The following is a 24,363-nucleotide window of genomic DNA, read 5'->3' on the forward strand; positions in this document are numbered from 1 at the left end:
AGATCCTCTGGCCCCAAGCCAAGCCATCTGCCCCTGATCGATCACACACCTGCACCAGGCTGGGGCCCTTGAGAGCACAAAGCAGGAGGGACCCAGGCGGGCCCTCGGTGCTCCTGATCTGGCCAGGTGGGTGTGCTCTCACCCAGCCTCAGGCCCACCTCCTCTGCGGGGAGCAGGGGCGTATCTCTACCCCCTGTTGCAGCCCTGGTGTCACCTGCACACAGATGGAGCCAGGGAGCAGGAGACAAGGGTGGAAGCCAGGGCACTGGTGGACAAAAGTGTGCCAGCTGAGACAGGGCCGATAGGATTCATCTGTGCTGGTCAGGGACCATCCTGGCACCGGCCTGGGGTAGCCCCAGTAGCCCTGCCAGGGAGGTGGCAGCTAGGCCAGAAATGCTCCAGTTGGTGAAACCCAGGGCCAAGCCTGGGTCCCCCCCAGGGGATCCTGGCCTCCCAACAGACCCATAAGGCCTCCACGCCCAGAACCTTCTGGAGGACACAGAAGGGGGACAGCATGTGGGGAACACTTGGTCAAGGGCCGCCCTGCTCATCTCTTGCTGAGGTTTCAGTTTAGGGCCCATACCACCAGCATGTGCCATTCGGTGCCAGCTTCCTCCCTTACTTGGCTTGGGTACTTCAGTGCTATTTCATCCAGAGAAGAGATGCAAGTGGGAACCACTGGTGATGGAGGCAGGGAGCAGGGGGGCAGGTTGCCCCATGCAGAGCATCTCCCACTCTAGGGGAAAATGGATGCCCAGGGAGGGCATAAGGGCACAATCGTGGTCATGGTTTAGTGAAGAGTGCCTCTGGGAAGCGGCTGCAAGCCCTGTCTGCCCTGGGGCTACAGAGCCTCTTCAGGGAGGAGTATGGGGAGGTAATGGCTCTGCACCGCTGGCATACCCGCCCTGCTGGCAGACTTACCCTCGGTGGGTGAGGTCTTCAGCCTCCTGCAAAGCCCGCCCACGTCCCCGTAGGCCTCCTGGACTTTCTGCAGTGCCTCGGCCCCCCGGAGCTCCATGAGGGAGCGCAGCTCGGCCAGCGTGCACCCGAAGCCGCCTGCATGTGGGGCCTCCCGCTGCTGCTGGGGTTTGGGGTGGAACTCGATGGAACTGTTGGCCACGTCGCCCATCCTGCCTGTGGCACGGGGGCGGGGGTGTTCTCGCAGGTGCAGCCTCCGCCGGGGGTAGGCGGCCCCCCGAGGTCCCAGCACTGGGGTGAGGTGTAGCCAGGGGGGAGGTCAAGTGCAGACACCTGGGGAGGAGGTGAGAAGCGCAGTTGAGATGAAACCAAGGTCCCCTCTCTGGAATGTTCTCTGCAAATGTGCACTCAGGTTGAGCCATGACTCACTGGGTGCAAAATTCCCCCCCCCCCCCCCCCACCACCACCCCCAGGCCGGGCCAGGCCCTCATGCCTACCAGGCCTGCCTGCCAGGTTACCCCTCAGTCCTGCCCACCACAGGAACACAAGCTGGCAGGGCTTGCCACTGGGGGCAGGAGGCAGAATGAGAGCCTCCCATTCTGCTACAACTGCTAGCACTAGGCAACCTGGGACATGGGGGCTCTTGCTGCCCCCCAAGTTCACCTGGGCCCCCACACTGGAGCAGGCGTGACATGTTGGGATGGAACGAACAGTGGGTTGTCCTGCCCCGGCATAGACGCTCCATCACACTCCCTCGCTTGCCTGATTTAAGACTCGTCCCTGGAGGCAGTGGTCTTCGGGCGGGGCCCCTGCGGCTCAAGGTTTCAGGCCCGTGGGGGTCCAGGGAACAGGGTAAGCCATGGACAGAGGCAGCTGGGCACTAGGTCAGGGCTTAGTGCACAGGGTGTTTCTGCTACCCTGGGGGCACCTGGGGTCCAGGGCTAGGAAGGGAGAGGGTGGGGTGGGCAGGGGAAAAGGAGGGGAGAGGGCCAGAGGGAAGGGGAAAGAGGCAGGGAGGGAGGGAGTGGAAGGGGAGGGCGGAGGAGAAAGCAGAAAACAGCCACAGGTCACGGGTGACTTCTCTGTTACCCTGCCCCACAACACAGTGCCACCCCGTCCCCCTCACCCTCCGGCCCTCCAGATGGCAAAGTGAGGAGCTGGGGTCTCCCCGAAATTAACAACAGCTGGCTAAGTCCCAGGCCACCCACCTTCCTCCTCCACAGAGCATCCTGAAACTTGCCCGAGGAACTCTGGTACCCCTGGCTGCCCCGTCTGGAGCCCTCACTAGGTCTGCTGGTGTGGGCCACAGGGGCTGCTGGGCTGCCTTGTCCCAGGTCCCGAGCTTCTCTAGCTAGTCTCTCCCCTCCTCTCATCCCGGCTTGTGGCCTGCGCGGAGTGGCGGCATCTCCAAGGCCGCGCACTAAGCTCCCGGGACTGAACGAGTCTCAGCACATGTGGCCTTGGCCTTCACACCGGCGCAGACGGCTCCTGGCAACGTGGCTCAGTTGGGCTGGATCCCTCACCTTTGGGGAAGCTCCCGGCTCACAAGGATCCTCTTGGAAGCAGCTCTTGGCTACCCACCCAGGTTTCTGATCTAGAACTGCCCATGGAAACACAACGGCCCAGAGGCGTGTGGCCTCTGATCTCAGGAGAGCTGTGGCTACTCTCAGAGGCTGGCCAATGCCAGAAGCAGGGACGTGCCCCAGTCCTCAGGGGCTGAGACCAAGGTCTCTGGGAAACAAGGTTCATTTCTTTCATTGCCCACCAGCCCAAGGGGGCTCGGAACACAAAGGGGATCTCAGTTCCTCTGGACACTGAGGCGGTTCCTGCCACAGAGGTGTAGCCTGAAAGGCATCTCAGCCAATGGCCATCTAAAGTGAGCCAGGTTGTCAAAGTTTGGGCACTTAAGTGTTAACACTCTAGACAGTTTCTGCACGAAGCAGCCTTCCCTGCCGGAAGACGTGGGAACAAGATGGCAGACTCGCGAATGCACGGTCCTCTCCGGCTCCCACGCATCTCCCCACCGCCTGTCCCTCCTGTTCGCCATCTGACCAATCTTTCCTGAGCACCTACTCTGTGTCCATGCTGGCCATCCCTGCTGGCTACGGAGGGGTGGGCAGGACTGAACAGGTCCTTGCACTCTCTGGCCAGGAGGTGGGTACCTAGCAGGTCCTGCTGCTGAGACACATGGCCATAACAGCTTCGGAGTGTTGGGGGGGGGGCACAGTTTCAGCTGGGGGCCGGGATGGAGGAGTGAGCCATTCTTTCTGGTTGGAAGAGTGTTCTGAGACCAGGAAGGAGGCAGGTAACGGGACAGGGTCCCAGACAGGAAACTGGGCTGCCGATCCCATGCCACCGAGAGTGGCAGAGGCCACCACCAAGCAGAGGGCTGCTGGCTGATGATGCACAATAGGGGAGGGAGGCAGGAGATGAGGGCTGGGACTGCAGGAGAAGGGGGAGTGGGGACCCCAGGGTGTGCCTGGAGCTCAGGGGACTTGAAGGAAGCGAGGATTCCAGGCATTAGTCTGAGGCCGGGTGGGCTCCTTCTGGGATGCTCTGTGAAGGCGTCACACACCTAGGCAGGCACGGCAGGAATCCCCCTCCCATTTGTCACTTGGCCAGGTGAAGGGGCAGAGACACAGGGACATCCGGGTCTCCTGCTTCTGACTTCAGGCTCTTTCTGGAAGCGCTGGAGGCTGAAATGGCAGCTTCTGACTGTCAGTCACACTCCTGAGTCCTCTGCAGATGCCCCGAACTGTCACACCCGCCCCCCCCCCCCCGCCCCTGCAGCTTCCTTCTCCACCTTTGCTTAGGTGCTGCCTGTGCTGGGATACCTGTCTGCCCTGCTTTCTATGCCTTGAGCTCTGTGCCTCTGCCTCGACACTCCCAGTAGGGAGCACCCTGGATGAAACTGGCCATGTTGGGCTCAGTCGCCCCAGCCCCTTTGCCTGTTGGTTGCTGGAGGGGAGAGGGGTTCTCGTCCGTCCGTGGAGGCCCTGGCTTTGGCTTTGATCAGCCCTGGGCCCATGGACAGGGCACCGACGGCCTCAGGAGTCCGATCCTGGGGCTCAGATAGGCAGCTTGATCAACCTGGGGGTACTATGAATTCGGGAGGCTGGGGGGCATCTGGCAAATATGTGAGTCACTTGTCCCTGAGCAGAGTCCCTAGCTCTGGCCGGCACTCACCCCGGGCTGTGATGCCCTTGGCAGGCAGGCCACTGGCCTGCATTCCAAGATCTTGTGGGTTCGACCCTGGGGTCCTAAGGACAAGCTGGGTGCCTTCATGGCCCCCCCACTAAGCCACCTCCCCAATGCTTTGCTCTAAAAGGGAAGCCAGGTGAACAATCTGTTCCTTTTATCCTTTTGGCCTCTACACTCACTCAGACAAGACTTGGTTGGAAGGCACTCAGTCCCGCCCATATGAGTCAGGTGGGCTCATCCAGGTGAAGGTTGCACCCTTCTAGGGCACAGCACCCTCCCTCCTGGCCCTGACAACCAGGGCTCACCCAAGGGTGCCTTCATCCTCCTCCAGCGGTTGCCCAGACCCAGCCACACCAGGGCTCCCTACTGTCATTGCTGTGGCCTTACTGGCTCCAGAGTGACTCCTGGTAAGGGGACCAGGCGGAGAGTTGAGGCCTGGCCTTCTTCGAGGGCACAGAGCTCTCCCAGCCTCTCGTTGCGGTCCCTTGGCTGGATTTGCCATTGCTCCACCTTGCAGCCTGGCCTCCTGCCTGCAGCTGTGGCCCACTCCTTGGCCCTCAGCGCCTGCCAGGCAGGCTCCAGGGATCTCCCCGTCTACCACCCGACAGGTCTCCCTCCAGCTGGGTGACTGGTCACTATGTGGCCTGGTTCAAGAGTTGTCAGTCTGTGCCTCCAAGCTGCACTGCCCAGAAAGCATGCCCCAGCATCAGTCCTCCTAGCCTTCCCTTTTGCACATTTCTTTAAAGGCCCCCTCAGCTCCTGTCCTGTGCTGGTTGGTCAGCTCCATCCCATAGCCCGGTCAGCACATGGTCCTGTCCCCTTCTCCCCCGACAGCCTCTGATGAACCTGAGCGGCAATTCACATGAACGGTTCTCCACACAGTCCCGCCCAAACCAACTGCCGCTGAGTCTAGAATCCCATGGCCAAATCCTTATTTCACTCTGTTTGCCAGGGCGCCGACCCGAGAGTGGGTCTGTCCTGTGCTTGGGTCATCATCTCTTTGAGACACGTGGTTATTGAGTGGCTAGGGAGCCCACTTCGTGGTGGGCTGTGGCTGGGGACAGGGAGCTAGACAAGTGAGTGAGTGGAGGCCTGGGTGGTCTGAGAGAAGCCAGGGTCCTTGGGAGGTGGGATGCAGGGATGATAAGTTGACCCCCCAAGTTGGAGAGTGTGCTCTTAAGAACGTTCTTCTTCATCAACTCCACAGGCTACCGGGTATAGGAGTCATCAGTAAGATCAAGACCAAACAGCATATCCTTTGGTTTCCCTGTAAGCCTGGGGGATGGCCTCCCTCCGCCTGAAAAAAAGGACAGCAGTCATCCCGAAATGGCCAAGAGCAGAAGTGATCAGGCCTATCAGGGCTGCAGGCCTGACAGAGACTTCCTGGCCTGGGCTGGCTGCCTAGAACGGTTTGTAGGCACTGAAAGGGCAGGGAACATACCATTTCTGTACACTTCCATCTCTCAAACCTTAATTGGCTTAACTGAATTGTAAACTTCCATGGAGAGGGGACTCGGACCTTCTGGCTTTTGCTCCATCCTGGCCCAAACTGGCTGGCACTGGTGGGGTGGCAGGAGCCGACCTGCTGGGGGCTTCCTGACCTACCTCCCCCGGTTGTGTGACTTTCAACAGGCTGCTACCTGGGGGGGTGGGGGTGGGGTCTCGTGGGGCACAGCTGGAGACTGCTCAAGTTCGTGCTTGGATTTTCCGATGTCTCTTGCCCCTGGGCCCTGTGACTCATGTCCACTCAACCAGAAACCCAGGAGTCTTCTCTGCCTTGCGCTGGCCCTCCCTGGCCACCGCTGACCGGCTTTGGGAGTTGGCCCAGTACCTCTGACTTAATATGCCTGGGTCCCCAACTTCACCTCCTGTGAACCCCCTCCCCCTGGGGCCCTGGGCAGCTAGGAGCTTTCTGAATGAGATGGGGGTGCTTCCGTTCCCAAGCCCCAGCTCCAGAGGCTTCCCTCACTGCCTCCTCACAGACACCCCATGAGGGCAAAGAGACGCCTTCACTCCATTTCAGAGAAGGCAAAACTGAGGCTCAGACCTCCAGGCCTTGCCTTCCATGTCCCCAAAGGGAGGGTCAGACCACCCTGGGCTGCCAGGAGAGATAGCCCTTCCGAGGAGACGAGGAGCGGAGAACATCTGTACCCACAGGGCTGACCGGGCATCTGTGACTGGCACTGCCACCTCCCTGGGGTGGACGGATTGTGGCTGGTGGTATCAGCCAGAAGTCCCTGGGCCCTCCTGGCAGTAAGCTGGGGCCGAGAACACCCCTGCCAGGGAGCAGAACCCCCATGGTAGAGTCCCCAGTCCCATCTGAGTCCCATCCGAGGCAGAGTCCCAGGGCACCAGATGCCACCTGACACCTGCCCCGTGCGTGCCCTTCTGGCTGACCCAGCTGCGTGGGGACCAGGGGGCTGAGCATTCAGACTTGCTGTGGAGATTTCTTGAAATAACAGTCCCCTCCTCTCGCTACGTCTAGGCACCTGGAACCTGCAGATGAGCTTGGAGCCAGGAGCCCTTGGAGACTAAGGGGAGTGGGCGTCCTACCCTCGTTCTGCCCAGGAGATCCCCATGATCCCAGGCAGGTGGGCCGGGGATCCCAGCACCCCCTCCCCCTTGACTTCACCCATGCCACCCCTTCCCTGCCAGGCCCTCGCCCTCTGCTGGCCCCACCCCTTCCCTTCTGCCCAACGCACCTTGGTGACCACAACCACAGGGGCAAGGGAAAGGAGGGATCCAAGGACCAGGCCTGCTTTCAGCCAGGGAGGGAGGGAGGGAGGCTGGGGGGGAAGGCGCTGAGGCAGAGAACATCCTCATTAATATTTCAGAGGCGCCATCACTGCAGCTCCTGGGCCCTCACAGCACCGACACTTGTGCTAGTGGAGGGAGGAGGATGGGATAAAAGAAGGAACTAAAACAGAGAAAACAGATTTAAAGGGACAGCCCAGCTCCCCTCCCCCACCTCCATGCCTTCCCTCCCCCTTGTTCCTGGTACAATCTGTGCACCCACCAAGTGGCTCTCCCAGGGAACAGCTTTGGACAAAAACAATAACAGCAGAAAAGGGCCAATACTCGTGTGCAGCACCCACTCCCGTCTCCACCCATGTGGGGCTGTCCCTTTTGTGCTGTGACCAGGACACCCAAGCTGCCCCAGGGACAGACTCAAAGGACCATGTGAGGTCAACTGAACCACAGATGCACAGACTCCGGACACTGGAGTTCCCCACTGAGCACAGTCCACTCCAGAAGGATTCTAGAACCTGGAGAAACACAAGTCTGGATTCCTAGAGGTGGCAGGGACTGGGGTCTCCCTGATTCAGCTCTTGCCTTCGGGTGGGTCTCAAAAATGTAGATGTACAATTACCATAGGATCCAGCAATCCTACTTGAAGGCAATCTCCCCAACAGAAGGGAAAGCAAGGCCTTGAAGTGATACTCGTTGCCCGTGTTCACAGCAGCCTTATTTGCAACAACTAAAACATTTTAAACCACCCAAGACTCCATCAATGCATGCCTGGATGTAGAGAATGTGGTCCAGCCCCACAATGGAGTGTGATTCAGCCTTCAAAAGACACCCGATACAATACTGCTGGACCGACAAGGCGTGATGGTCAGTGAGAGAAGCCAGACACAAGGACAGACCTCATATCACTCCGCTGGTATGAGATGCCTAGAGTCGTCAGACCCTAAACTGAGAGGAAGATGTAGAGGGGGCATGGGCTGGGGGAGGGGGAGTTAGAGTCTAATGGGGCAGAGTTTCCACTGGGGAATATGGACCGTTCTGGGGATGGCTGCACACCCACGTGAATGTATTTAATGCCACCAACCTGGACACTTAAAAATGGTCAAGATGCTAAATTGGAAGTTCTGTGTGCTTTCCCACAGTTAAGAAACCTAAGAGGCCACGTGGCCCCTTTGCTCTGTATCCAGATTAGCTTCCTGTGGTGCCCCAGGTCATACAGTCATCACAGAATTTCCACTGCCTTGACCGGCAGATCAGCTGACCATTTGGCCCATGTAAATGTTAACTTCCTGGAGCAGCACCTGCCTGCATAGAAACCTAAGCAGACCTTCCCGCACCCCAACTCTGCGGCCTCAAGGGCTTTCAGCACCACCCACAGCCTGCCTCAGCTGGGTGGCTGCCTCAATACATGGCAGAGAAACAGATGAGCTGAGAGGCCAGACTTGCTGGCAGCCACTGCCACCACTCTTGTCCCCTTCTCGAAAGCCGTGTGGCTCCCAGGGCCTCCGTGGGTGCCCCCTCTCTCCTTGCTGTGCATGTGCACTTCCTCAGAGATGCTGACCCCATCCTGTCCTCCGAAGGAACCAGAAGGTGGTGTGGCCAGAGCAGACAATCCAGCCTTAGGAGCTGCTCACCAATCCCCAGGAGCTCATGGCAGAGACTCGCTAGACTTTTCCTGATTTCTATTCCCGTCTTCCCACGTCGTATTTTAATCTTTAGCTAGTCTAGTCATCCAGCTAACGACTATCCTCCCCCAACTCCAGTGTGGCTACAGAGGACCATGTGACTAGATCCTGGCCAATGCGAGCAAAAGGGACATGGAACTGCATTACTCTCAGGCAGCACTAAGGGTTCTCAGCAGAAGTTGGGGACAGAGCCAACTCCAGGGTTGTGTCCTTAAAGAGAAGGATGTGTTCTCCCCTGCCCCTCTCCTTCCTGCCGACTGGAATGCTGATGTGAAGACTGGAGCAGAGGCAGTTATCTTGCTCCATCTGGCATGTGGAATCCATATGTCACAGATGGCAATGCCACGCAAGGAAGCCAGATCCCTGATGGCCAAGTAGCCCAAGGTTGCCTCCCTAGACTTTTACGCACAGAAGAAATCCTCTCTCCCATTCACTTTTATGTCCATTAAGCTACGTCTCTGTTACAGAGCTTAAGCCTCTCTCCTGGGTAATTCAGGTATATAGAGAGGAACTCAGCCAGCAGGTAAGATGCCTGCCTTCCCTCCCTGACCAAAGTCAGCCCTGGTTCTCAGAGATCCAGGAGGCCTCCCTGAAGTTTCCATGACCTGCTAACCAGTGACATTTCCATGGATTCCCTGGAACATGGGGTGGTTCTGAACTGGGCTCCCTCTCATCTGTGTCATTTGATATTGTCCTAGGAGAGAGAGACACAGACAAGCCATCAGGTCACAGGCAATACTGAGCATCTTTCTGTATCATGGTGTAATTCCACATTCCCTCTGTGCCCCAAGCCTCGAAGGTGGGAGGAGTCATTATCCCCACATTAGGACTAAGCTGCTGAGGCACAGAGAGGTTAAAGAACTCACTCAAGATCACACAGCCAGGGATTTCCCCTGATGCTCCAGTGACTGGGACTCTGGACTCTCAAGGCAGGGGGCCCTGGTTCGGTCCCTTGTTGGGGAACTTGGAGGTCACATGCCGAAACTGCAGCTCCTACATGTCTCGGCGAGGATCAAGGACCCTGCAGGCTGCAACAAAAGTCTTCTATAGTCAATAAATCATTCTTAAAACAGAAAAGGATCACACAGCCAGCAATGAGCAGAGGCCAATGTGGACTCAAGTACTCTGATTCCAGAGAACTCTACATTGCTCATCTGCCAAGTGATGGCCCAGAAAAGTGACGAACACGTGGTTCAAACCAATTCAAAGAGCTCACCAAAGTGACCAGACAGGAAATCTGTTTCCATATACCTCAGAGATTGGGGGTGCTGGGGTTAGAGTGAGGCCCGGCACAAATCTCTCAACCTCTCTTGGTCTCCACTTCGGAATCAGGGAATGGTGCCCTTGTTCCTCCTGGTGGCATTGCTGTGAACTTGCCACCACCACACACTGCCCCCCTAGGAGGGGCCCCAAGGGCCCGTTTCCCTGGAGGGTTTTCTCAAGCCCAGCAGCCAAACCTGTAGACCAGAATTCGCGGGTAGGGACCAGGCTCCACCAGGGAGGCCAGACCATTCTGCTTGGCCAGGGGCTGACCCATGGGGGTGCCTTTCACATGCTCCCCCATTTCTGGGGCCATCCTCAAGCTGACCCAGCCCCAGATCCCTCCTGGGGACCACGAGGCCTGGGTGGGGGGCCTGGAGAGGAACTGAGTCCCTAGGATGCTTCTGGGGGGAAGTCCACTCTCCTACATGGGTGGCCTCACATTCCCAGGTACCTCTCCATCCTTGAGGGAAGTGGGAAGCCCTTTTACTTACTGGGGCCTTGCAGCATTATGGGGGTCATGACTCTACCCTGGAGGTGGGGGGGGTAGCAATCATTTGTTTCCTGCCAGGGAAGGCGACAGCGTGAGCGAGCAGGAGCAGAGAAGCCCACGGGCAGGAAGCATAGTGACACTAATTATCCAATTACGGCCGCCGTGCCAGGAGAGCGCTGCATTGCAGCAGGGAGCCCGGGCCAGCTGCCCCGCCCCCGCATGCCAGGCTGCCACACTCTGCCCTCCTGCTTTACCCTGAAAGCAGGTGGTAGCCGCTTAGGTCCTGGGCCTGTTCCGCAGAGCCGGGCCTGGCTGGTGGGCTCAGGAATGGTGGGCTTGTGGGGGAGACCCAGAAGCACTTGGGCCTGGCCCCTGGGGCATGCCTCTGGTCCCCTAAGGAGCAGAGAACACACACATGGGGCTTGTGGAGCCCTGACCTCCAGGCTTTCATCACCAAGAACATGTAGATAGAATGAGGGGCCCTCAATCCTGATCCCCCCCACCCCCGACACACACACAAAAATCCTCCCTGGCTCTGTCCATGGTACCACAGTGCCCACCCTGCCAGCTTCCACTCCCTGGAGCCAGCTCCAAGCCACCGGAAGCAGCCAAGTCCTAAGCAGGTAATTAAGGAAATTACAGACAGCTGGAGGCCATGGGACACTGCAGGCCCAGGGGGACTAGATAAGGAGACTGTCAGGACACACACTTCCTCCTAGGGACGGAGGGGGCCCCATTATGGGTCCTTGTAGGGAAGGGTCTGCTTTCTGTCTCCCCTTGGGAAGGCAGATTGGAAGCACTCTTCAAGTCAAGGTCAGGGGCTGGAGGACCGTCAGGGAAGAACCCCCACTTCCCCTCGGCCAACAGAAGAGTCCAGAAGGCCGGGCTGCAGATAGGGGACCAGAGATGTGTGGGCTAACTTGGGCCCCACCTAGAGGGTCTCTGAGTGATGGCAAAGCAGGTCTCTTTGGGTCCCTCATAGGACCCAGCTTGCCCGGAGGTTGGAGGTAGGTTTAATGGCCAGGAGAAAGAAGTGATGAGGATCATTACCATACAGGGACCCTGGGCATGGGCACACCAAGTATGTAGCAAAGACTTTGGTCGTGGGCACCCCACTGGGACGAATGAATGGCAAGGATGCTGGGTGGAGCAGAGGAGACGCACTCAGACTGAATGTGGGAGTCCAGTCTAGCTGACCTTCTGTGACCCACACATGAAAGGCTAGCACACCTGAGTGTTCGGGCCACGTTTCCAGGCTGACCTGCTGCCAAGAGCATGGACAGAGGACGAGAGAGTGGCCAGTAGTGCCACCCTGGAGAACAGCTCAGAAGCTGTGGCCCAGGGAGGGGCATCTGCATGACTCCCAGGCTCTGCTCCAGCATCCTTACCAACCCCAGCTGGCAGCCATGGCAGAATGTGAAGGTCACCAGGGCACCAGACAACAGGGGCCTGGCTGCCATCTGAATCATGGACCCTGTGCACTCTTGGGTCCTGAAAGCTATCTCTGATGGAGGACCCCACACACAAATGCAGAAGCCTCTCCAGCAAAGCCCTGCAGCCCCAGGGGGGTGCCCGGGAGGGAGTAGGGGGTCTTGCAGAGCCAGAAGGGCCCCCATCACAACAATACAGGGTCCGAATGCCCCCCACTAGGCTGATCATGGCCCACTAAGGCCGAGAGCCAGGAAGGGGCTGGTGGATGGTGGGGTGTGAATTGGGGGGACAGGTCTGGCACCCCCTGCAATCAGATGACAGTGCTGCCTCCTCCTCAGAAGAGGGAGGCCAGGGGCCCTGACCAAACCGCTCCCTTCCTACCCAGAGCTGCAGCCACGTGGGCCTCTCCAGGGGCTGCCAGGGTTGGGGTCCCAGGCAGCAGCCCCTAGCCAGTCCTTGCCCTCTGGCCCTGTGGGTGGATGGGGGTGCTGGGGGCACCTTCGCTCTGCTGTGCTCCTCAGGACAGAGGAGGGGAGCACATCCAGGCACCTCCCACCGGGACCTGGGAGGAAGGGCATGGTCAGCGGCCCAGGAGGGAGCGATCAGGTAGGGTGGGGGGCCCCCAGGACAGCCAGAACCCCAGCACCAAGGAGCCTGGACCCCCGGCCCTGGCTCACGAGCCTCCCTCCCAGGCCCCTGGCTCCAAACTAACACAGGACACTTTGCCCAGACTATTCCAGCAGGAACGGAGCTGAGGCCCAGGGCTGGGGAGCGGGCATCAGGGAAGGTCCCTCTGGGCCTGCCTGGCAGCTGGACACCTGGACGAGGCAGGGAAGCAGGTGCCCCGACTGAGGGCACTGAGTGTTCATGGTCGGGCTGGTCCCACCACCACGAGCTGCCCAGCGGTTGTCTCACAGAGGCTTGGCCCCGAGCCCACTGCCACCGTCCTCACCCCCGGGGGGTCCAGGGTGGCTGTCAGCATGCGGCTGTGCCAAGATGCCCAGCACACCATGGTCCGGGGCTGGAGGACGTGCCCAGGCCCGTCGGGAAGAAGGGTCCACCGTGGCTGGGTGGCATCCACCTGTGTTCAGGTCCAGCCTGGATTCAGACCTGTGATGCCAAAGGGCTCCAGGAGGACCAGAGCCCCATGCTTTGAGGTCCCCTGTGGCCAGGATAGAGGTGGCTGGCAGTGAAGCCCGTGTTTCCCGGCCCCTTGCTTGGTGGCCGGCTTTGTCTTCCTACTTCTTAATCAGCAGGGTCTGGTGACCCTGGGCCATCTGGCCATCCTTACTGTGGGCCTTTGCTTCTGATCACGCTCTCACACCCACCCCTGCTTCCCCTGTGTCCCTCTGTGAGGAAAACCCAGTGTCTGCGGAGAGCCAGATTCCAGCCAAGTCTGCGGGGAAGCATCCTTGCTCCAGAGGCTGAAGAGACCCAGACAACAAGAGCTTGATTCGAGGGACTGGACAAGCAGCTCTAAAGGCCAAGGGACGAAGAGGCAAGCAAGAAGAGCAAAGGAGTTTTGCTTTCAGATAATTCATGTGGGACCTGCAGGTGAGGCATCAAAGGACACAGGGTGTGGGCAGATGACCCAGGCACAGGCCCGACCAGACATCAAGATCACACATTAGCCAGGGAACAACGGTTTAATAAAAGAAATGGAGATGATGGCTCACCACTCGGGAGCCTCACCTTGTATTATTTCCCAACATGCTTTTTTTTTTTTTTTTTGATTAAACTGGATTTGGCCAATTCCGGCCTCAAAGCCAAATCTGGCTGTGAAGTGGTTTTGTGAATAAAGTTTTATTGGTACACAGCCACAGTCAGGACAGAGGCATTGTGACTTGCCAGGTGGAAAATATTTACTCTCTGACTCTTCAAAGAAAAAGTTTGCCCACCCCTGGATGAAAGAGTTAGACATCTTAAAAATGCAGCTACACATATGCTCACTCACACACATGCAATGTGTGTGTGTGTGTTAGTCACTCAGTCGTGTCCAACTCTTTGCGACCCCATGGACTATAGCCCAACAGGCTCCTCTGTCCATGGAATTCTCCAGGCAAGGATACTGGAGTGGTTTGACATTTCCTCTTCCACACACACACACACAGACATAGGGCCAACCCAGATAGCCCTGGACAGTTCTTAGTTTTCTGTAAGGGATTCTGTAAGCCTAGAAGCAATAGAAGGAATCACACACACACAGAATTGTGAGACAGAAATCGTTAACCTTTTGCATGAAAACATGAAAAGGCAAAGAACAAAGGGGATTTAAAACTATTTGCAACCAGAATGCTGAACTGTCAGTATCTTTCACAGATCAAGTTTACCCAGAACAGCAAGAGGAAACTCTTGGCCCTTCATAAATAAAGGTGAGGAAGAAACAAATCACTCAACAAGAAGAGAGACAATCAATAAACGTGGAAAAATGCTCATCCTCGGGAATAATTCAAGACATAGAAACTGAAGTAGCTATTTTGGACCTAGATATTTATGCCAGGTTGTTTGATTATAAAGCTTAATGCTGGCAAGGCTGCAGTGAGCCAGCCCTTCAGACACCCAGAAAAGCCCTTTGGAGCAGAATTTGGCAGAACGAACTTCCGTCTGGGCACTCTGTCCTTGGGACAGAGGGAGTCACCCGCCGAGATGCTCAACAGAGCCTCACGGAGGAGAGTGAAATGAATCCGACCGTCTGAATCTCCACAAATAGCCAAATAATTAAGCGAATTACAATCTCCTGAGAGAATATTATTCAGCCATTAAAAATTGTAATTACAGCCCTGAGGAGCGCCCCGATACATCCTGGGTGCTTGAGAAACTGCTGTCGACTGAGCGAACCATCGTGTGTCGCTCCTTCTTTGCCTTGTTCAAGTACTTTATTTGTGCGATAAGTACTGACTGCTTTCATAATCTTAAAAAAAATTAAACCATATCCATTTTGAAAAAAAAAATCATTTAGAAAGGAATTACAATAAAGAAAATGCTCGTGTGAAGTAAAAAAAATACATTCCACAATGGTGCCCACGGTATAATTACAATAATGTGAAATTAAATAGCCCATGCAAAGAAAACGGAGCAGAAATGTGTCCAATGAAATGGGAAACACTGGCTGGCATTTTGGTGACAGGATGGGGAGGGCTGTTTCTACATCTTCTACTTCTCAGCATTGCATGAATTTTCTGTTAAAAGCATGCATGTTAAGAGCATTATTTTAAAATGAAAGACATAAGCATTATTAAAAGAAAAACCCACCCAAGAGCTTCCATCTGCAGAGCTGCCCAGGTGCCTTCAGCATGCCCAGTGAGAGATCCCAAGCCCAAGGCAGGAGACAGATTCAGTTTGCCCAGTTCTGTGGGCACATCTGGGCTGGCCCTTGGTAAGTGTGGGAGTAGACTCAGGGTCCCCATGAGGATCGGTCTGCATTGGCTTTAAAGTGGCATGGGGTGACACAACATCCTGGACTGATGAAATGTTCTCTGTGTGTGACTTCTGAGCACTTGAAACATGGTGTGTGGCCAAAGCCTGGAATTTTCAACTGCAATTTTCATCCACTCACACTTGTGGCCGATGGCTACCACACTGAACCTTGGCCGCTATAGGAAGTGCATTTCTCATCTGAAGACAATGGTTCCCCTTTACTGAGGAGCCACCTACAGAACACTGAGTCAGGCTCAGGACAGCATTATGTAAGGCGATCCCCAAGGACACTGACCACAGCACCCACTTCACAAGACTCTGATGTGGACCCGAGTTGCCTTGGACTTGGGACTCAGTAGAAACCTCCCGCTCTGCCCCCACAGCGGCACTGGTCCTCCTTGCCCTGTGGTTCTGGGAGTTAGTTCTGCCACCTCTTAGCCACGTGACCTTGGCCTCATCCCCTTCCCAAGCTTGGGCAGTCTGATGACACCCAGCCCTGACTCCTCTGGCAGGGAGCCTCTTTCCTCTGTCCTGGGGATGTTTGGGCTCAGATCCTGCTCTCCAAGCAGCGCTCCCAGGCCCACTTCCAGCACCTCCCACCCAACAGAAGGTGCACAGGCAGGGCTTTGCAACCAGGCACTGCTTGGCCTGTCTTCTGCCAGCTTAACCGGGGCAGAGCAGGGAGAAACAGCCAGCAGTTGGGGTACCAGCTAAAGAACTGGCCTTCTGGGGAAGCATAGGGGGTGTGGCAGCATCTGTGCAGTGCAAGGGTCTGCCTGCTGTTCCCAGTAAAGTCATCTCCGAGCCCGGCCCCCTGAGCCCATCTCACAGGCAGCACGCCCTAGGTCAGACGGAACCGTCTGCCTTCGCTGCTACAGCCCAGGTCTCCATGTATCAGCAGACACCTACCCACTTTTGTAGAGGTGCCCTAGAGGGGTCCCAGGGAAGAATACTGAAGGGCAGACAGTGCCCCCAACTTGTTCTGGACTCGTAAAACCTCACAGTTGATCCGTTTCCCTCAGGGGGTATCTGGGGGCCCAGCTACTGGGTCATTCTGAAGACTCAGTGAGGTGTGAGGTGTAGGGTCTTTCCAGGACTGGAAGCGCCCTTGACCCGAATAGGCTCATGCGTCCAACGCTTCATTCTGCTGAGATCCACCCAGACTCCCAGAGGCGATGGAACCAGTGGCGACACTCACAAACCAGACTTGGGAGTCTAACTGGCCTGCCTTCCAATTTGGCTTTGAGCACCTTCTCCTGGCTGTGTGACCTTGGGCAACTTGCTTAACCACCCTGGGCCTCAGTGGCCTCATCTGCAAAACGGGGACAGCAACAGTTGCTGCTTCATTCGGTTGTTTCACTGAAGTGAGAGAATGTCTGGGAAGCCCTGACCACCATGTCTGGCACAAGTTATCACTATCAGGGCTGACAGTAGTTGACGCGTTGGTGACCTCTGACAGAGACAGCAGCCATCAGTTAAATACACACAGCCTCAGTTTACAAACCGAAGGGAGTGCAGCATGCAAAGTCCACATGTATGCTGACAACTCTGTAAGGTGGTAGGAGGAAGCTGGGCCTGGCTTTGCCCAGCTGGGAGAGTCCCAGCTGGAATTGAGCTCTCAGAGTCCCCAGGGGCCCAGGATCCTCTGATCTTGCCCACCAAGGAGATGAGGGTCTCTCTCTAAAAGCCAGGCTGGAGGAGGGGCAGAGAGGCTGTTGCTGACCCCAGCACCCTTCACTGCCTCTTTGCGCGCTGGGAGAGGCTGCTCTGGACCGGACGGAGAGTCCACACTGAGTCACGGCTGGCCTCCCTGCGCTCCCAAATGATTCAGCCTCTGAAGCTCCAGCTCTGAAGCCTCAAATGTCAGCGGAGTTCACCAAGGCCCACCCCTGGGCTCCCTGGGCCTGCAGCGGGAAGAGACTTAGCCAAGGTCACAAAGACCAGCAGGCCCAGAGCTGGCACCAAAGTGGGGCACTTCTGGCCACCTTCTTTGTCCCCTTGGGGCCTGCTGCAAAGTCCCTGCCTACCAGCCGCCAGCGCTCTTAACCTCTGGGGCTTCCTTCCCCGGAGGACTGGTTTCCCTTCTGGCTCTGCACAAAGCCCCCTCCCACGCCACCCCGGTTCCATCTGCCTGCGTTACTCCCCCAGCCCCCAACTTCTGTGCCAGAGACGCCTGCCCCTTCGCTCAGACCACCTGGTGGCGCTAGGCATGGACCAGGTTGGTCTGATCCAGGCTGCCTGTGTCCTTGGCCCTCCTCCTTGAGGCTAGCAGCGGGGACAATCCATGCCCTCAGATCACAGCTGCCCAGCCCCCTCCTAACGACTTGCTCTCCAGGGACTGGCTCCACCCTCAGACCCTCTGCTGAGCCTCAACTGAGACCCTCAGAGGCCTGGGCAGTAACCCCCAACCCTTCTCTCCGTGGGCCAGAGAAGGCCGGGTGTTCCCATCACTCAGGTCTGCACCCCAGTTCCCCTCTCAGGAGCCACGTGGCCTTGGCCTCCTCGTCTGGGAAAAGGGGTGATGGCAACAGTGGTGATGCTTGTTGAGACTCAGCCAGAGAGTAGATGCCCTATGAGAACCATGCCAGGGCCTCTGGAGCTGTTCCCCCAGCAGCCACCTGCCCATTCAGGCAAATGCAAGCCTAAGTTCCTTCCCCTCTTGGGGCCTCGATTATCCCCTAGGGAAAATGGGGACAAGAATGCGGGCCTGGCCTCCCTCCCTGGGTGATTCTGCAGATTCCGTGAGGTCAAGGTCGCAAACATGCCATGCAGAAACCCATGCCCACTCTGAGTCAGGCCTCCCCTGCTGGGCACCTGAGCACCCCGTGTAGATGACTACCCAGTCCCTGCCTGAAGATGCTCACCGATAGGTGAGGGGTGACGCCAGTGGGTTGGGAAGGGACAGAGCTGGGGGGCAAAGGAGGGGGCTGCCTCCCAGGCTGGCACTCAATTCCTTGGGGCAGCCAAGGGAAATTGGAATGGTTGGGGTCAGGCTAGACCTGACCCCGTGGCTGGCAGAGATGCGCCTGAGGTTGGGGGCCCAATAGGCTCAGCTTTGATCCACCAAGTGGCCCCACTCCCTCGCCCCAGACCCGAGGAGTGTCAAGTGCCGGGTTCCAGGGCCCCAGGCCTGCCCTGTACTTTCACCGAGCATCGCCACTACCTCTCCCAGCCCCTCACCAGACCCCCGCCCTGGGCTCCCCAAGGCTGACTCTGGTCCTCCTAGCCCCATGCCGGGCCCCCACCCATCCGCAGCTGATCAGGCCGCTAAGCCCTAAAGGGGCCAGGGGCAGGAAGGAGACCAAGTCTGCCAGAGAGCAAAGAGGAGACCCAGGGCTCCCAGCCTCGGGAGGAGGGGGGTGGGGACGTGCCACAACTGTGCTCCAAATGCCAGAATCCGAAACCTCAGAGAACGCGGCAGGACCGGTGGGGAGAAGCCATCCGGCCAAGGTCACCCAGGTGAGGAGGGGGAGGACGCTGGCGCACGGAGTGATGGAGGAGTTAGCCAAGTGTGGCCGGGGCTGCTTGCCCGTCGCATTGCCCGGGCTGGTGGCGGGGTCGGCCCAGCAGCTGTGTGGGTGTGCGGGGGAGGGGGGACAGTGTGGGAGCGTGTGAGGGTTTCTCAGACTGTGGGTCTGGGAAGGATGATACAGTGTGAGGGCGTGGGGTGCGGGGGTGTGGGGGAGGGGTGCCTAGAGGCTCCGAGAAGGTGCGTGTGCATGCCGCCGGCTCCAGCCCAGGCCCGGCACCCACTCTCGGGCTGTGCGACCCTCCCCTCCTTTTCCTGGACCCGCCCGCAGCCCCCGGCGGTCTTTCTCCCTAGACGCAGATGCGCGTGCGCGCAGGATGCGGGGCGCCGGGCGCAGGTTGCGGGGCGCTGCCGGCCCGGCCACCCAGGGCCCCCGAGAGTGACTCGCGGCAGCGGTGCCACAAGGACACGCAGGCCAGACGCGGGGCGCAGGTGGCTCCGAGCGGGGATCTGGGTCCCCCCACCTGCGGGTCGGGCCACCTGCCGGGCCGCCCGCTCCGCCCGCGCCCGCGCCCACCCCGGCGGCGGCCGCGTGTCTAGGGCACCACTTACCCGGTCATGGGCACGGCCGCTCCCGCGGCCTCGGTTCAGGCGGGCGCTGTCTCTGGTCTCTGCGGGCGGGCGGCCCGGCGGGCCACGATCGGCTCCGGGGACCGCAAGGCCCGGGCACGGGGCGGCCTGGCCGGGGACGCGGGCACGACCCTCCGCGGCGGCCGAAGGCTGCGGCTGAGTGCTCCCCACGCTCTGCACCGGCAGCGGCAGCGGCAGCGGCAGGCGACGCGGCGCGCTTGGCTCCAGCCGCAGCTCTGAGCCCGGAGGGAGGGAGGAGGGAGGGAGCGGGAGGGGGGAGGAGAACGGAGGGAGGAGGGAGCCGGCGCGGGGGGCGGCGCGCGGCTCGGGGGCCGCGGGGCGCAAGCCACGGGACTCCGGAGCTCCGCGCCCAGTGTGCGCCCAGGACGCGCGGGGGTGCCTGCCCTTCTTGGTTTGGCAGTGACCCCCGGAGGGCGGCTGCCAAGGATGGGGGTGGGCGCAGGCTGGGTACTGGGGGACCCTGGCACCCGGGAGCTCATAGAAAGGGCGCAGAGAGCGGCGGGCTGCCTCTCCCTCTCCAGGGCACCGCCCGGATTCTGTCTCCTTGACAGTCAAATGGGGCGTGAAGCTGCGTTGCTGACTTGTAATGTGGGGGTCTTTGCTCTTCTTTGGCCCCTGACCCCCACCCCGCAGCTTCAGAGGTGTTGGTTATTCTCAGGAAACTACCTGCTAATGGTTGGAAGTTAAGACATCTAAACAGTATTCCGGGAGAGTGGCCAGAGCTTGGGACAGGGTCTCAAAGTCGATGACCCCAAAGGTTATCACACAAACACCATCATACAGGACCCAGGGCGATCCTGCACACAGGTGAACACCCAGAGGCAGACACACAAGAGCACACCTTCACGGACACATGGAAACAGACACACAGACCAAACTCTAGTGAGGAGAAGACCCCCCCCCCAATCACCACCGTGTGGCCAAATGCACGTAGTGACATTCACAGACAGACTCAAGTGTGTGCCCACGGCCACCCAGTGGCCAGGTAGGAGCTGGCCAGCCCTGCCCCTGGTCCTTAAAGCCCCAAGCTGCCCAACCCCAGGGGCAGTCAGTGCCTCTACACCCCGACTGGGAGCAGTGGGCAGAGTGCCACAGGGTGGGGTGGCATAGGACGGGGGCTGAGTGTACGGAAGACAAGTGCCAGGCCCCAGGGAGCATCACCACCCCCGAGCAGGCAGGGACACAAGGCCCAGACACAGCCACTAATTCTTTCTTGCCTCGGACAAACAGGGCCCCAGGGTATCCTGAGTGCCAGGCCCGGGCTGGGCGCTGGGGGTGTGGCTGGGACCCTGACACAGGGAGCTGGTGGGCAGAGCTTGAAGTCAAGACATGGCATTTGGGGTAAAGGCCGCAGGAGACATAAGATGGTGCTGGGAGCTCGGGGAGGAGGTGCCAGGATGGCAGGACCTAAAGGCCACAAAAGCACTGCAGGAGGTCTTCCCCAGGTCAGGGGACAGTCCCACCTTGTCACAGTCTGTCCCTCCTGCAAGAAGTAACTGTTCCGGACAGCTCTTGAGATCTGGTACATTTCAGACGTTCCACGTGGGTGCATGCGCACACACACACACACACACACACACACACACTCTGACACATGCTGACATACATCCTCCTGAATGTGGACACACTCTTACATGATGACATTGTCACACACGCTGACACACACATGGTGACACACACACGCTCACACACCCTGCCACTCACATACGCTGACACACACACAGTGACACACATGCTCCCTCATGCTGACGTTCCTACTTGCTCACTCAGAACACATGCACACTTATGCATGCACATTCACACCAAAGCTCACCCATGGTCACAGCCTCACATGTGCACACTTACAATTGCTCAGCCACAATTCCTCATAGCCACACTCACTATCTCACAGGGCTCACTCATACTCACTCACCCACACACACATATGCTGTTATTCTCACACCTTTACCCTCTCATCTCCAATTATTCATGCATAGCCACATACTCGTGCACAATTGTATGCACTCAGTTATTCATACACACACACACACACACACACTCAGAGCACTCGGGGCTCTTCTTCCCTGGTGTGGATGACTGGGTCAGGCTTGCATCCCATCACCCATCTCAATGAAAATCCAGCTTGACCACCAGCTCCAGATATAAGCGGGTGCCCCCCAGGGCCCAGATGCAAGGATGGCCAGGACAACCAGGCAGAGAAGACCCCAGGCTGCAGGGGCCATACCATCTCAAGCTGTGGGCCCTACCTATTGTGATACGTGTCCTTTTAAGAGGGAGGCAGGAGTGAATTTTTGCAGCCCTCCTGATACCCTGATTTTGGACTCCTGCGTTCAGGAACACGAGAGACTTGATCTGTGTTTGAAGCCCCTGTGTGGTCTTTTGTCAAAGTGGTGGCCCTGAGCAGCTCATACCAGCCCTGACCTGGCAGTCCGCACTGGGTCCCTTCAGTGCTGGAGCTGCCTGGGCCCTCTGGGGTGGCAGGGGTCCTATGTCACCCCTGGCAACAATGCTCTGCCCCAGGAGTCTGGCGTGGAACTGCCTTCGCCTCTTCCTGAAAACCCTGCCCTCCTGAGACAGGAGCCCACGGAGGTGGGGCCAGCAATGGATGAACACTCCCCCCAGGTTCTCAGATTGGGGCCCCTCCAGCCCTTGGGCCCTTCAGGAGGGGCTGTCACTTTCAGTGCCCCTGCCCCTGCCCTCAGACACCTGGCTGACTGCCCCCCGGACAAGCCCCAACTTGTCTAAACCCCAGCGGTGGATTGAGCTTAGGCTCCAGCTGGGCCCGGCCACATCCAGAAGGCACCTGACCTGCCAGGAGGACTGGGAAATGTCCCCCGCCCCAGCCCTGGGTCACTCAGGCAGCCCCTTGGTGGCCTCTCTGTTCACGGGACTGCTGGCCCCCAGCGAGCTGCTGCCATGACTTTCATTGCCCTGTGTGTGTGTGCGCGCGCGTGTGTGTGTGTGTGTGTGCGCGCCGGCCCCAGCTCACTCTCAGGGTCAGACCCCTCCTGCAAGTCACACCTGCGTGCCCAGAGCTCCCCAGGGGGCCCCACGCCACCCCCTGCCCCCTCTCCAGCTCTTCCCCCATGCCCAGACTGTACCCAAGGACAGGCTGGACCCAGTCCAACTCAAGGTCGGCTGGAGCCAGTTCCTCCCCCCTCTTTCCCTGGGGGTTACTGTGGCTTTGGAACTGGACTCCCCTCCACCCATCCATCGCTCCCCACCCCAGCTCACAGCTCAGTATCACAGCTCTCTGTACTCGGCAGGCTGTGGGCTGCCAGAGATGTGGCCTTAGGCTTTTTTCAAAGGCCGGTCACTCTCCACTTTCGCATTCTTCTTGCTGTCATCTCAGACCTTGCCATTCACCCCGTAGCCGACTGACGCTAAGAGGACTGTTGGTCTTGGACCTGGGGCTCTGGCTATGGAGACCTCCCTTCCAACCGGTCTCCGAACCTGCAGTGGGGAGGTGGGATAGTGGGTGGCCTGGGTGGTCCCTTGGGTCACTGAGAGCCACACTCTGGTCATGCTTGTGGGGTGTTGGCACCTCTCATGCAGGGTGACCCACTAGGTCCATGGGCCACATTCCCAGGGGCCCTACCCCAGGGGTCAGCTCTGTGTCTCCCAGCATTATGACACAGGTCCCACTGGCTTGTCAAGGCACCCATGTCCCCGAGAGAGACAGAGGCGGGGAGGGAAGGAAGGGCAAGGCCACCGGGAGAGAAGACAGGCATCCATGATTCCCAGCGGGGGCAGGGGGGGGCGGTGCTGAGTTGAAGCCGTGCCCCAGGATCTGGTGCCCCGAGCTCCCGCCAGTGAGGGGACTTGATCGAGGCCCTGACTCCTGGCCCCACACCAGTGCCCTTGCCCCAAGCCTGCCCAGCTCAGCAGAGATTGCGGGGGCCATGGGACACATGGCCCAGAATAGTGCTATGATGCCGACGAGTGGCATTCTATCGTGGGGCCAACCACACTGAACAGCACCTCCCATCCCTCAAAGGAAAAACCTGCTTCCTGAAGGGCCCAAGGGGTGGAAGGGCCCTACACTGAGAACCTGGGAAGGGTGGTGTTCATCCATTGCTGGCCCCCACCTCCGTGGGCTCCAGTCTCAGGAGGGCAGGGCTTTCAGGAAGAGGCAAAGGCTGTTCCACGCCAGACCCCTGGGGCAGAGCGTTGTTGCCAGGGGTGACTCAGGGCCCCTGCCAACCCAGAGGGCCCGGGCAGCTCCAGCACTGAAGGGACCCAGTGCGGACTGCCAGGTCAGGGCTGGTACGAGCTGCCCGGGGCCACCAGCATGACAAAAGACCACACAGGGGCTTCAAAGAGATCCAGGCTCTCGTGTTCCATCAGTGGCCCATGGCTGCTCAGGGAAGCCCTGGCTCCCATCGCCCAGTGCCCAGGACCCTGGTGCAGGACGAGGACAGAGACATCAGGCTGGAGGCAGCCTGCCTCCTGCTTAGCCCGATGGGCTTGCCATCCAAGGGGCATTTCTCTGAGGACTGTTCTCCCTTCATCCTCTCTAGGGCAGATCTATGTCCCCCAGCTTCACCGGCTGTGTCCCCGGTCCTTCCTAGTGAGCCTAAGCCTGCATGCTACGACCTGGGCATGGCTCTGCTGGCATATTGGGAGACCTACTGAATGGACATGCCGCTGGGAGCCTAGGCCAAGTCAGAACAGGTAGGTGTACATGGCACTGGATCCTGTCCATGTGAGGCCTGAACCTCCTAGGAGTGCGCACCCTGGTGCTCACATGGGTGTGGCACACGGCTCTGCCCACAGCTGACATCCCATACCGTTCTGAGCCCCCAGACTCCAAGACCAGCTCCCTCTGGTGGTCTGTAGCCAGCTCTGCTTCAGGGATAGACTGGGCAACAGAGGGGACTAGAAGCGAGGGAAAGGGGGCAGCCTGGGGCCTTCTGCCTGGTTTCTCAGGTCCTCTAGGTCTAGCCTCCAACCTGAGAGTGCTCAGGACCCTTCCTCGAAGGCAGGGAAAGCAGTGAGTAGGCAACCCAAGGCTGGGCATGGGCACAGAGAGGCAGAACTTGGAAGCCAGCTGTGGTAGCCCATTGTGGCTCCCCCTCCTGCTGGGTCCC

The 24,363-nt window shown here is 58.7% G+C and overlaps 1 protein-coding gene across 7 annotated transcripts in view; it reads right to left on the reverse strand.

Annotated features, from left to right (window-relative positions):
* The window catches only part of ATP2B3 (ATPase plasma membrane Ca2+ transporting 3), a 43,075-nt gene extending 41,827 nt beyond the window's left edge, over positions 1 to 1,248 (reverse strand). For all 7 annotated transcript variants that reach the window (XM_015104983.3, XM_015104982.3, XM_015104984.3 and 4 more), the window contains exon 1: positions 922 to 1,248. In XM_015104983.3, the coding sequence (XP_014960469.2) occupies positions 922 to 1,129 (208 nt within the window). In that variant the 5' untranslated portion in view covers positions 1,130 to 1,248. The remainder of the gene's footprint in view (positions 1 to 921) is intronic.
* Between the last annotated feature and the right edge of the window lie 23,115 nt (positions 1,249 to 24,363).

The sequence above is a fragment of the Ovis aries genome, chromosome X, assembly GCF_016772045.2.
Source record: "Ovis aries strain OAR_USU_Benz2616 breed Rambouillet chromosome X, ARS-UI_Ramb_v3.0, whole genome shotgun sequence".
Taxonomy (NCBI): domain Eukaryota; kingdom Metazoa; phylum Chordata; class Mammalia; order Artiodactyla; family Bovidae; genus Ovis; species Ovis aries.